The 14,529-nt window shown below is 43.2% G+C and overlaps 1 protein-coding gene across 1 annotated transcript; it reads left to right on the top strand.

Annotated features, from left to right (window-relative positions):
* Positions 1–3,118: 3,118 nt before the first annotated feature.
* Positions 3,119–14,480, top strand: JPT2 (Jupiter microtubule associated homolog 2). Its single transcript, XM_058849694.1, has 5 exons — positions 3,119–3,274; positions 8,340–8,488; positions 8,947–9,089; positions 11,312–11,357; positions 12,097–14,480. The coding sequence occupies exons 1-5, from the start codon at positions 3,141–3,143 to the stop codon at positions 12,279–12,281; spliced, it is 657 nt and encodes a 218-aa protein (XP_058705677.1). The 5' UTR covers positions 3,119–3,140; the 3' UTR covers positions 12,282–14,480.
* Positions 14,481–14,529: the final 49 nt, after the last annotated feature.

Raw genomic sequence — 14,529 nt, 5'->3', positions numbered from 1 at the left:
ACTTGGTCTAACCTGTGTCCAGTGTTCCTTGCTGTTCGTAGCCTCTCAGATTTTTTCATTTAAACTTTATTTAAATGATCATAGCCTTGTGGCGGTTGGGGTTAAAATTCGTCTGTAAGGCCAAGCCTTTCAAGTTGATTTGGTTGCAGTGAAATCAGTCACCTAACTCCCACTGGCATCTCCCATCCCAGATTTTTTATGAGTCTCACCATGATCAGAGAAAATTTTGGTAAGGTTGTTTTTGCTTTATAGCTTACATTCTCAGTAGTGTCTACTCATGGTGAGTTTCAGAAATGTGGTAAACCCAGAGGGCTGGCTATCGTGAATGGCCTGTCTGGGTCCATGAGCACCTGTAACATGGGGGAGAAAAACAGAATAACAAACAAGAAAACCACCAGAAAAAAAATAACAACCACCACCAACATGAAGGTACAATAAAAATGGTAGTGTATATCTTGGGGTTTTGGGGTTTTTTTCCCATTCACAGCTTCAGATAAGCAGAAATGAAGCTTGGAGGTTGTATTCAGGCCATCATGTTTTATACAGCCACTACCAGAAACACCTTTTCACCCCAGGACACTCAAGAAAACGGAAGCCCTGATAGGGTTGCATAGTCTCTCTTCAGAGCTTTCCCACATAAAACTAACTAAAGCCCATAGAAAGGTGGGCTGACCCAGCACACGCTGCTTTGGGTGAGCTAGACTCTCGAGGCCTGAAGTTCCTGTGATCTAGGTCAGTAACTAACTCCTTTTTGTATACTTTTCAGGATTTTGGTCTCTGCGACATACAAAAAGGCAGCTTTAATGTTGCACTGAGAAAGTGCATTGGCTGGGAAACTCAAATTGGCAAATCTAAAACACTACACCATGGGCACATGCCAGGGAGCAGAGTGGATCACAGCAGCTAGACTCTGCTCAACACTGTGCTGGCCAACCCAGCCTAACCTCTGTGTGCCCTGACAAGGTCAGGTAAGGCATTGGGGCCCAACATACAAACAGCACAGAATCGATTAGGTTGTAAGGGACAACAGTGGGTCATCAGATCCCATTTCCCTGCACAAGCAGGGTCATACCAGAACACATGGCATAGGGCTGTGTCCAGATGGTTCTGGAATATCTCCAGTGAGGGAGATTCCACACCCTCTCTGGGCAGCCTGTTCAGTGCTCAGTCACTACACAGTGAAGAACTTCTTCCTCATGTTTGGGTAGAACTTCCTGGGCATCAGTTGCTGCCTTTGCCTCTTGTTCTACTGGCTGACACCGGAGGGAAGAGCCTGGTCGATACTCTTGATACCACCCTTTAGATACTCATACACATTAATGAGGTCCCCTCTCAGCCATCTCTTCTCAAGGTTGACCAGGTCCAGCTCCCTCAGCCTTTCCTCATAAGAGAGATTCTCTAGACCCTTGATCATCTTAGTAGTGCTCTGATAGAACTGCTCCAGGAGCTCCATGTCTCTCTTGTACTGTGGGGCCCAGGTGTGTACACAGTGCTCCAAATGTGGCTTCACCAGGGCTGCATTGAGGGGCAGGATCATCTCCCTCAACCTGATAGCAATACTCTTTCTAAGGCCCGGACAACATTGCCCTTCTTGGCCCCAAGGCACAGAGCTCAGAGCTCGTCAGGGACAGATAGCTGTGCACCAGGACATCCAGGTCCTACTCTGCAGCACTGCTGCCCAGCAGGTCAGCTCCCAGCCTGTAGTGCTGACCAGGCCTGTTCCTCCACAGGTGCAGGACCTGCATTTCCCCTTGTCGTATTACAGAAGGTTCTTCTCTACCCATCTTCCCAGGCTGTTGAAGTCCCTCTGAAGGGCTGCACAACCCTCTGAGGTATCAAGCCACTCCTCCAAGTTTTGTATCAGCAGTGAGCTCGCTGAGGAGGCATTTGCTCTTTTATCCAATCATTGATAAACAAGTTGTACAACACTGAGCCAAACAGAGAAACCTGGGGGACACCGCTGGTGACAGTTCTGCAACCTTACACTGTACTACTGATCACAAGCCTCTGGGATCTGCCATTCAGGCAGTTCTCAATCCATCCCACTGTCCACTCATCCAACCCACTTTTCTTGAGTTTGCCTGTGAGGATACTGTGAGGGAAAAGTGAGGTGGGCAAAGAAGAATTTGGCTTGCTTCCCCGAGTATGGACTGCCCTCCACTTCCTTCTTACTTCACAATTGGTACCTGCTCTTTGATGGGGACGGATAGAAGATCTCTTTTCTGTTGGCTGCTCCTGTCTCAGGGCGGCCAGAGCATGGCCCCACCAGTCTATGTCCTTCTTTGATTTTCTAATACTTCTCAGCTTTTCTAGTTTGTCTTGTAGCTCTGCTACCAGGCTGGACAGGTCATCCACCTGGTCATATCTGATGCAGCTGCCCATCACTGGTACAATCCACTGACAGGCTCAGACATGAGCTATGGCCCGAAATCTGTGTGGCTCCATGGGGTTTTTTGCATGTTTTGCATGTTTTTTTGGGACTTCAGTCTGAGCCACCACTTCTTTTTTTGGTGAGTTTAGGGGACTCTGTTCCCTGCTGAGTGGGCACCATACATTTAAGTTTTCTCAGCAACTGTAATGACTGGAAACTGAGCAAACTGCCCGCGCCCCCTGGAGCCGCTTAAATCTCCCGCGCTGCTCCGCGCAACGCTCCCTCTGCGCCTGAGGGGCTGCCGAGGGCTGCCGGGTACGGGTGAGGCTCGGGACTGCTGCTCGGGTATCCTAGAACTCGGAAACGCTGTGGAGGGCAGCAGGTTACGAAGTCCTCTCTGAGGTTATTCCGTACTATGATCTTCCTCCAGTTTGCTGTTTTGCATCACCATTTCGAGGTGAAACCCTTACATAAGGTCCCAACTGTATGGTTGAGGATTACACGAGACCCCTCTGGGCTACCACAGCCCATACACCAACCCCGCCCCGCCCCTTAAATGCCCGCAATCTGCTCGCCCCGCCCTTCCTTCAGCCAATGGTTGTGCAGTTGCCTCTGACGGACGGGCAGTGTAACCAATGGGAGGCGCTCAGGATGAGCGCAGACCCGGGTAGTTTTAAGCTTCCCTCCCTCTGCAAGGCTGGATGAGCAGGCGGGATCTCGAGTTGGGTGGACTGCGTTCGATAGGCTGCTCGTCGTGATGGGCAGCTAAATGGGCCAATGGCCGGGGCAAGGCGGGGTGGCCGGCTCTCCCCGCGGCGCGGTTGCAGTGGGCTGTGGAGTGGAGCTCCTGAGTGCCACCATGTTCCAGGGCACTGAGGTCGAGCCGGCCAAGCCTAGCTCCAGGTGGGGCAGCTGGGAACGCTCGGCGGGGCGGGAGGGAAGAGAACGGCGGCGCGGAGTCCTCGGCGGGGCTTTGTTCGGGCGCGGGAGGTGCGGGCTCCGGCTGAGGGCCGTGAGGGGGAGAGGGGGGCGGGGCGGGGATGTAGGCTCAGGCCGAGGAGATCGGATCCCTCCTGAGTAGCCTCATACCTCCCGTACTGCCGGATAGAAGCCAGCGTACGGCTCCTGCCTTAGCCGTGCCTCAGTTTAGTTGTCCCGCTCCCCGGGGGCTGGGCGGGGAGCGGCCACACTGCGCTCCCGTCGGTGCTGCCTCGGGCTGAGGCCACGCTTGGGGCACATGGGGAGAGCCCCAGGGCCGGGCGCGGGCGAGGCGGACGCGCCTCGCCCGTCCCGACCCCAGAGCGCCTGCAGGGACTCCGGCGCGGGGAGAAGGGCCTAGCGCTGGGGAGCACCTTCTCCCGCCGTGTTTCTTCTAAAGGGAAGCGAGGGGCCCCAGCTACTTCCTGTGAAGCTGTAAGAGGGAGGATTCAGCACAAACGCTTGCAGAAGCAGATGTCGGCTTGTTTTCGCCCTACGAAGTTGAAGTATATTGCTTGCTTTGAAGCAGGGCAGATACGCTGAATACCGCAGGGTGTGAGTGCGGTGATAATCCATCTGCGAGGGTGTCGCGTGCGGGAAGGAGGAAAGGTTTCTAAATTGTCTAAGAACGCTTTAAGCTTTCCCGCATTCCAGTCGCTCCAAGCTGTTGACCTGGTTTTAGAAGACTTGAGGATGCTCTGTCCTTGGTGTAGTCTCTGAGAAGTGTCTGTTCTCATAGTAATTTTGAAACCACGTTTTAACGCATAAATTTGGTTTCCGGGCAAACCATTGCCACGTGTTAGTTAACAGCGAGCAAAAGCCTTACAGCTTGTTCCCCGTTGCCGTGTTAGGGTGTGTTTTTGGTGCCTGAGAGCAGGCTGGAGCCACTCACAGCTCTGTACCAGAGCCCGTGTCAGCACCGCAGGAATTTCCTTTAGCAGGTTTACAGCGTGGTCTCTGAGGTGTTTACTATATTGACTCATGGCCTATGCCATTAAGGGGAACAGTACTTGGTTTAAAGACACAGCTTATTCTGTTCATTCCCTGAACAAAACTTTGTTTAGTGAGAATGCAAATCCTTTTTCAGTTCTTGGTATGTAGAAGTTGCTCTAATTAAAATTGAGCCTAATTCCAAATCCCTGCAGCAACCACCACCAGCTGTGGAAGTGGGGGGAAAAAAAAGTCTTCCTAGTGTGAAAATCTTTCCTAGAAAATTATAAACAAGTGTTTGCATTTTGAGAACTTCATAATACAGAGGTATTGCTGTTAGAAGTAAATGATGCAAAGAAGATTATAAGTGATAGCTTTCACTTAATTGTCCAGTGAAATGTTTCTAGTGATCCTGTAAATGTGTACAGTGATAGAGCAAGCAGCTAGTTTGCTGAATTGAATTAACTGCCTAGTTTTATTTTATTAAACTTCAGCAATGACACTTTGTATTTTTAAGGAAGTTTTGCTTTTTCAAAATAAAACATGGAACTGTATGTCTAAGAGCTTCTAAAAGCAACGCAGGACAGAGTTGTTCCGTTGTTGTGCGCTATAAAGATGCATTGTATTAACATACCCTTGATTCATCCGGTGTATGAGCAGTTTCACAACTACTGCAAAGAGCTGACAATGATAAATTTAACCATCTTGGAAATGTAATACTCATGTTCCTCTAGTCCCATTGAGGCCACTGCAGAGTATTTTGGAGCTTTCAGATGAAGAATATGGCTGCTTAAGACAGCTTGCTGTTTGTATGTGAGTGAGCTGTTTAATGAGCTGTGAATTTCTATTGATCCCATAGCAGGAGCGCCCCAGGACCTCTGGTCTTGTTTTAGAGCCTGCAGTTCCAAACCTCAACACCTGCTTTCTGCTAGTTTCTAATGTATAATGCATCTCTTATCTACCATATTAGAACAGTCTGAAAACTGGTAAAACTTCAGTGTTTAACTTTCAGGCAGGATTTAAAAAAAAATAAAATATGTAGAGGGTGTCTTGATGTAATGGATAAGGCTTCCATAGGTTGGCTGAAAGGCTTAATGAGGAAAGGGCATTCAAATTCAAGTGTGTTAGAATGTAGAGGATAAAAAAAAAGATCAGAACAACTAATAAAAATTCTTCAAATTTGCCAGAAGAGAACAAAACAATTAGTAAGGGCTTTTAAACTTGAAGAATAGGGGTCTTGATTTAGCTGTTTTAGAGGAGTTCACAAACTTCTGGTCTGCTGGAGGGGAGGGAGAGAAAGGCAGATTTAAGATTTTGTAGAAGACAAAGGGTTGTTTTTTCATTACTTGAAAGAATAAAACAACACCTTCCCAAAGGAAGAAAAACCCAGCCTACCTGGCTAAAAGGAACAAAAACATCTCTATATAAACTGGCATAATACTGATGTAAACTAAAATGACTATAAACTAAAGTTACTATACAGTATGTATTAAATACCTGTGTACTCTGTTGAAGCAGCTCAACTTGCCAAGTTTAGCATGCTTTTTTCCTTTGGTGGGATTTACAAGTGAAATCTGATTTTCTTGCTTGATTTGGGGGACTTGCATGTCTTACTGCTCTAGAACTGAGTATGAGGTAGTACAAGGAGGCCAGCAGTGCTCTAAAGGCTACACAACAAGAAAATAGCTTCGTAGTCTCCCACATATCTGGTTGGAGGGAATGAGCGCAAAGCCCTGCCCTCTTTATTGGCATCAGCTGACAGACTTTGTTGCTGTATTTCAAGGTTATTTTTGATAATTCCTGTGAATGACTTAGTTGTCTGACTTTGTATTAGTTCAAATTTTATTAACCTGGTGTCACTGCCATAGTCACTGCCATATGGAAGTTTATGTAATGCTTGGGAGGTTCCCAGCATTTTGAAATTCTTGAAACTGAGGTGGTAAATCCACATTGTGTATATAAAGACATCATTTTGCTTGATGCTGGCAGAAGAGGTACTTGTACTCTTGTACTTGTACTTGATTTCCACCTTGTAAGCATCATGTGGTTAACCTGGTAACCATACCTCTGGTTAATTTGTTCCACAGAATGGTTTTCTTAGTGATACTAAGCTGAAAATAAGAGGACAGTATAAGATTAATCAGTATCGGATTTATTTTGATGAAATTTCTTTACTGAATTATCAATATTTTCAATCTTAAAATGGATTTTCTCTAGAATTTCTTTATGCATAGCTATTAAAACCCATTGCAGGAATGAGAAGTAATTTGATTCTTATGACTTGCTATTTTTCTTAAACCAAAAAAATTCTGAATGTAGTTATATTATTAAGTTATATTATTATTCCCCCCCCCTGCTTGTAGGCATGTGTTTAGCAAACAGCATGGTAAATTGAGTGAATCTGGAGTGTAAGAGGCTCCAGCTGTATAAACAGCTTTTTACTTCCTTTCAGTCTCTTTGCTGGTATACTTAATGTAGCTGGAATGCAAAAAAGACTAAATGCAGTTAAAAAAAAACTGAAAAGAACAGAAAAAGTCAAAAATAATTTAAATTATGTAAGAGGAATCTATTTTTACAGAGACCTTTCCCAAACTACTGTTTTGTAGAGTTCCCTTTTCCTTCAGTCTCCCCACTTTAAATACTTAAACTGCCTCATGATTTCTGGGCCATTGTGAATTATGGATGCTAACTGTGAAGCAGGGAGCACAGTGCCTGTGGAATTTCCAGGCCACTTTCCCAGGCAAGACTGAGAAAGCTATGTGGCCCGCAATTTCCACAGGCACCGTGCTCCCTGCTTCAGTTAGCATCCATAGTGAATGATTGAAATTCATAATTTACCTATACAATGTCTGCTTTAATAGTGGGTTTAAGTCTTCTAAAATACATGGAGAGCACGGAGGCTAGTGGATCTGTAGTCCATTGGACACTAAATTGTAAATAAATAAGCTTTATATGATCTAACCTGTGCTTTGGACAAGGAGTTGTCCTATCTGCTGAAATTCTAGTTACTCCTTAAGCTGAAGGCATTTATTAAATCCACAGTCATACTAAGGATTAAATATTGAAATTGGCCAGCAAAGACAGTCCCTTTGAGGCTAGTACTGTCTATATAAACTATCCCCAGACTAAAATAGGAACTTTTTTCTCCTCCTTTCCGAAAGGCCTAAAACTGCTTTCTGCATCTTGAGATCTGAAATGCACACAAAGCTCATTTTCTGACAGAGTAGCCAAATATCTCTATTTTTGTGAAACTAAATCTTAAACTGGAGTAGATCTTGGCACCAAGAGGAACTTCATTTTATGCTCCGTGTAGCTCACCTGTAATGAAGTGCTGCTGTTACAGGGCTAGGGAGAGGAGGGGTTGTAACAATTCGCTGACATTTGAATTATATTCAGGTTGGGTAGGATCAAGATCTTGCAGTTTGTAACTGTTCTCTTGGTTTAAAAGCAAAGGTTACTTTAGGTTCCAGATCAAGGGTTCAGATTAATAGTATAATTGAGCTACTACCTTTGTTCAGCTGCTAAGACTGTGGGTAATTGGTAGATGTAACTGCAAAAATTATTTTTGATACAGAATCCCAGAATCGTTAAGGTTGGAAAAGCCCTCTGAAATCATGGAGTTCAAAGTTTGACTACTTGTTAACTAGACCAGAACATTAAGTGCCACACTCAGTCATTTTGTGAACACCTCCAGGGATGGTGACTCTACCACTCCCCTGGTCAGCCCATTGCAGTGAAGAATCCCATTCTCCCTGTGAAGAAATTCTGGAACAGCACAGATAGCATAGCCATTTGTGTAGGTGGCAGTGTTAGGATCATTCCATGTAATCACAGATACCTTAATGATCAAGGAGGTTGGCAATATTTGTTCTGAACTTAAGAATATTAAAACAGCTCTTGAAATGTAGATACTTCATGGATGTAGCAGAATCACCTAAAGTAAATTAAAATCAGGATAATTACATACAAGGAGAGAATGGGAAGGGGACGACATCAAATATGTTAAATGCTATAAATTTTAAATGAACTTTTGGATATTGTTTCTCATTCTGTAATACAGAGTATTGAAGCCCCCAGGGGGAGACTCTAGTAATCTTTTTGGGAGTACAGAAGAAGTGTCTTCTTCAAGCAGGCCACACCGGATGGCATCCAATATCTTTGGAGCATCAGAACAACCTCAGAACATTCCAAAAAGAACAAACCCTCCAGGTAAAAGCTGCCCCCTCTTTCTGTGTGATTGGGCTCTGAATTGCAGCATAGAATGATTTTGTGTTCCTAAACTAGAACACTGGGATCTGTCTTTTTTATGTTGCCTTTTTAGATACTGATTAGGGTTGAACAACAAATCTCTTCAAACTCCTGAATATATGAATATTTCAGTGATCTGTATGTTCACAAACTTTTTAGCATGTCATTCAAATCTTCATTCTTTCCAAATTGAGGAAATGAATTGATGAAACAGCTTCTATTGTAGAGCTGTATCAGCAGTTAGCTCAATTTGAGAACCACAGGTGAATTGTAATAAAGGATTTCAACTAGGCAAATAAGACGAAGTCCCTAGGCAGCAGGGTTGTAGAAGTCCTTAAATTATATATCTTTTTGATTTTTTTTTACTATAGTGTGATAAAAGTAATCTAGGAAAAAAATTCTTAACAACTGCCTTGCAGGAGGAAAAGAAAGTGGCATTTTTGAGGATTCTAGTTCTACTCAGCCTCGTCCACGCATGAATCCACCTGGTGGGAAGACAAGTGATATCTTTGGGTCTCCTGTCTCTCCTAGCATTGTGCGAGCACACCCGAACAAACCCAAGGTATTTGTACTTCTGTTGCTGTCAGATCAAGAAGCCAGCAGCTCTAGGGTCCTGTTGTGCTCTCTCATGTACCTGCACTCTCCCTAAGAACAGAACTGAGTGTGCATGGAGTGACTTTGAGTTAGATGTATTCCTAAAGTCTCTTTGATAGCTTATTATTTTGGGTGTATCAGATCTCTGCAGTTTGTTGTAAAAGTATTAATTAGACTGTGGATGTGTGTTCAAAAAAAAAAAAAAAAAACTGGATAGGGAGGAGATATTTCTCCTTATTCTGCAGTTTGGCAGATGTGATTTTGATGCAGACTTGGGAAGTTGATGAGCTACAGTCATAAACCTTTGTGAGGCCTGGTTGTGCACTTCACCCCTCCTAAATACGTGTATCTACAGTCACCTTGAAAGCACTTGAACAGATTAAGCTTAAGTGACCAACAGTGAAAAAGTGAATTTGGGATCAGTGGTATCAGGCCCAGCAGGTACTTGATTTGTACAAGAGACACAAAAGTCTCTTAGTATAGTGTTACAGTTGTTATACATAGGTTATACAGTTGAGTTTTTATCTAGAAGCTGGGATGTGTAATAGTTGCTTGTAGTTAAGACCACATCTGGGTTTGGAAAAAGCAGGATACATTACCAGTTACTGTATTTAAGTGACCTATATGCAGATTTACAACTTGCTGCCTTACTGTCAGTAAATACTAAAAAGTGAGTAGCTATTATGGTGATAATGTTTTTGGCATGTCAAATAGCATGGAAATTTAACATTCTATGAAACTGACATGGTTTAGGAATGGTATTCCCCTGTTTAGTGTTCCCATTGAAAATGCTCCAAACCATGCACCACTCACACTCCCCTCCCCCTTCCTTCTGTGGCTGGGGAGGGAAATTTGAGGTAAAAGGTAAAAATCATGGGTTGAAATAAGAGCAATTTACTGGAAATAGCAATGAGATACAAAAAGAACAGTAACAGCAACAAAATTAGTAATGGAGTGTACAAGAAGGATGAACAATTCACACGTGAGTGCTCACCACAAGGAACACAGTGCTACCCCAACCGCTCGGCCACACCACTGCCAGCCAGAAGGGATGTCTTCCCCCCACACCCTGCACATGTTGTGGCATAGAATAAGCTCCAGGTCTCAGCCATGCCTTCCCTGGCCACTGCAAAAATTACCCCTTACTGGCTGGAACCAGGACAGAAATTATCATTGTGCTGACTACAAGTGTAGTTTTTCCTAGAAGCTTAGGAAGAAAGAACCAAAGTCCAATTTAACTTTCTTGCCTTTGTGTTTTTCCCCTTAAATTTAAGGTGTTGGTAGAGTGCTTTCTTGTTATGCATGTTCTGAATAGTATTTGAGACCATATGAAAGGAGGAGGAGGAGGAAAAACAAGATTGGGAGCTAGGTTTTGGCAGGAGTAGTGCTGTTGGTGTAGGAGAGGGCTTTTCTTTGTTTCTCTGTACCCCTTTATTGGAATGATCACTCTTTTTAGGTACTTTTATAGAAATATAACTTTAATTCCCATGAATTCTTGACTAAATGGAGGACAACATTGTAGAAATTCTTATGTCATTAGTTAGAGTATTGGAATTGTGGGGAGAAACTGAGATGGAAAGAAGACAGCATACTTACAAAAACTACTGCAGATTGAGTTTTATGGGTGGGAAAACATACTTCTCTGAAGTGTGTCTGTGTATTTCCAACAGTCAATTCAGATTGTCGGGGAAATGGTCTTAAAATGCTTTGATTATTACCTGACTGTTGGGATACTTGCTGAAGACAGGGATTGCTGCATAAAAATAGGGTCTTCAAGGGCTGCTTGTATTATAGTTGTGTGTACCAACTTCTCCTGTGTGATAGCAGGTGCTTGACAGGAATGGTAATTCCTGACGTTAAAATCCTTATGGTTGGAGAAGACCTCTAAAATTGTCTGGCAGTTAACCCACCACTGCTGTGCTTGCCATTTTGGTGATCTAATGTAGCCTCTTCATTCATGTTTCAATGAACTGTCTGAGATGTGCACCTTGCTGTAACATAGAAGATTTGTGCCCCTGCTTTTGGGGTTCTGTAGAAATGGAAGGGATTAAGGGCTACACACAGCTTACTTTTATTTGATCAGTGATCTATTATCTTAGAAATGAAGCAAAACTTCCAGAAGGATTATTTGTGACAGATTTGCTGTTTGAGAGCAATAATACACTAAGATAGTTTTCGATTTCTTTGCAGGATCACATAGTCTTGAAAGAAGAGGAAATACCAAAGAAGCTAGAAGGTCAGCAAGATAAATTCTTTCCTTTGTTCTTTTTGGGAAGATAAGCTATGAGGAATTTTCTTGTGCTTCTGCTTAAACATTAGTCTTATTCTCATATTTTTAGGATAATATAACTGAAAAGTTTAGTCAGAAATCTAATTGCTTGTGTCGGGGAAATGGTTCTCTTGTTGTTACTGAGGAGAACACAGGTGTGAGTCATGATATTCTGTGTGTGTATGTTTAGACTTTGCTTGATACCATGTGTGTATATACAGATATGTATGGAATTTGTATATGGCAAAGCATGTTATCAGGTTACCTCTTCCTCTCTTGCCATCTTCTTCAAATGGCTAATTTTTGCCTTCTGTGGTTGTAAATATTAAGCAGCTGACTGACAAAATATATTACTCAGCTAATTGTTAAAGATTGATGGGAACCCTGCTTTCAAGCTCAGTATGAAAGGATTGATTGATACGTTGTAGCGCTTAATTGCCTGCAACTGCCAAAATAATTCTGAAGGTGTGTTGCTCAGTCTTCATATCCTTGTTAGAAAGACTGATGAAGGAAGAGAGGAATTCTTGTGAAAAGTGAAATTCTTTTCTTAGCACATGTTTCCTTCAGGAAAAATGAACAGATAATGAGAAACCTAGGTGTGTTGTGGATGGGAGATGTGGAAAATGCAGCCCACAGAAAATGAGGCACTTTGTGCACTACAGAATAGTAAGTGATCTGATGATCTAATCTGTTTTTTTTAATGCAGCGACAGAAAATATCAAACCACACCTGGAAGACAGAGGCGAGAAAAAAGCTCTGAGCAAAGAGGAGCGATGGAAGGAGCCAGAACCCAAGATAGACAATCACGAACCCCGACTAGGGCCAAGGCCACGCTCACACAACAAAGTTCTCAATCCACCAGGGGGGAAATCCAGCATTGCGTTCTATTAGGGTTATCGTGTAATTTTCACTAATGGAGAAACTGTTGTCTATGGTGTTGAGGTCAGTTTATACACTATTGCTTGTGAATAGATTCTTAGGCAGATGGATGAGGGTTATGTTAGAGTATGTAGGAAGGCTAACTGGTTGATTTGGGGAGGACATGCTGGGGAGGGAATGGGTGCCTTGTGGAAGATGTGAGTATTGGCCTGCCTGGATGGGTGGCAGAGCAGGATGTTAGTGTAACTTTGTGAAAAATCAGTGCTACTTAGTGGTGAGTTCCTCACACTTCTAGGTTCTTAGCTAGCTTGTGGTTCAGCATGCTCTTGTGGAATCAGGCTTATCCATTCAGTCAACATGTCAAACATTGTGAATGGGAAGAGGCCTGGAAGTCACACCTGAAGATTATGAAGTACAGCAGGTAGTCTGGGATTTCCCCTAGGCAGTGGGATGCAGCTTCACAGCATGCGGTGACTTGCAGTCATGTGACTATAAATATCTTCCACTGGAACAAGTAGTGCTGCCATGGTTAAGAGTGTCTTCAGTGATTGCTTCTTTTTCTCTTTTCTTGCTTGCAGCACATGATTGCTGATACAAGGACAAAATAAGCTGAAAGTTTCTTTTTACTCATAAACCATCATATGTTTGTAAAGATTGTGGTCTTCCCCTCCCCAGGTATTCAGGTCTTTCGGATGCCTTTAGTAATTTGCAGATTACTGTGACTGGCTCTTCACATGTGACAGTCCAACATGCTGTTTCATGTAGGTGCTTCTAGTTTAGTGCTTGTATGTTTTCTGGTAAAGATGTGGGTGCAAACAATAGCTTTATGGTACTCTTTGAACAGAGGCAATGTGGAAGTTTACAGTTACCATGGAGAATATACTGAGTTATCAGCCAGGTCACTCTGACCCAGCCTCTGTAGAAAGGGCTTATCTTCAGCACAGGCGTTCACTTGGCGCCCCATGGAAATCAGGACTGTTCTCCTATCTCTACTACAATGAATTTCCTGTTGGCTTTGCCTGTGCTGAGTCTGTTAGTGAATTCTCCTGTATTTCATCAGCCTTACCTTTGCCTTTGACTGTCTCCTGTTGACTTTTGTTGGTAAGGTTGGGAGAATTACGCGAGTTCTCCCCAGCCTAGAGCAGTAATTGATTTTGCTGTAGATTACCTTAGTTGGAAAAACAAAGCCAGCACAAACAGAAGGTTTGTATTACTAAAATCTCTCGTAAATCATGTTTGGAAGATGTGAATGTTTGCACAGATGTTTTTGGGAGAGGGTTTGTTCTCTGAATGGATTTTATGATCATATCCAGAGCTTTGATATATATATATGACTGTTAACTGTAGGTGCTTAATATTAAATATCTTGAATACAGAGCTTTTAAATCTGACATATCAAAACAGGAGTTGTTTAGGTACACAAAAGAAAAAGTGGCCTTATTATGTATATTCACTGCAGTTCTAGCCCATGTTCCCTGGGAGCTGCTGCCATTGAGACAGGGTGCTGAGCCAGGTGCTAAACTTCTCTGTGATTTTAATGCTTCCTAGGTCATGCAGTTCCCTTGTATCAGCAGCAATGGGTGACTGCTTTAAGACTTAGTTGCCTTTTCAAATAGTGAAACATATGGGGCAGTGCTAGGGGAGAAACAGCCATCGCAAGTAGGGATTTAAATGCCTTTGTATCTTTCAGATTGGTTTGGAGCTGCCTATTAATTTTCCTCCCAGGAAAACAGGGCAGTAGTTCAAACTGCAACCCTGGAATGAACTTAAGTTACTTCCAAACTTTTATTTCTTAGCAGCTCTTCCTGAGTCTGTGCTCTCCAGCCTCTGGCTCAGTCTTGGACATGTTAGCCATTCCAGTTCCTTGTTCCAGTACTTGACAGGAAGCTGTCATGTAGAAAAGTCAGCCAGGGGCTGCTTCCTACATTGCAGGCTCTGGTAGCGAATGCTACCTGCAATACCAAGCATTTGGCATCTTTTAGTACCTGTTGTGCATTGGCTTCAGTGCCTGTCTTTTAAAAGCAACTTCTAACTAGGCCTTAAATTAGTTAAACTATGTTAATTTTCTTGCATTTCTTTCTTTGGGATCTAAACAGTGTTTTCAACTCTTCAGGTAAGATTGATCTGAGCATTTCTCTGGGACATAAGGGGATTGGAAATCAAATGACAGAACATGCAGTTATCAATAAACCTCTGTGTTTTGTTACTTCATTGTGTGCTGTAGATGCCTGATTTTATAAATTGGTCAGTACTCTGTTTC

Source organism: Poecile atricapillus, chromosome 14, assembly GCF_030490865.1.
Source record: "Poecile atricapillus isolate bPoeAtr1 chromosome 14, bPoeAtr1.hap1, whole genome shotgun sequence".
Classification (NCBI taxonomy): Eukaryota; Metazoa; Chordata; class Aves; order Passeriformes; family Paridae; genus Poecile; species Poecile atricapillus.
This window is presented reverse-complemented; position numbering and strand designations above follow the sequence as displayed.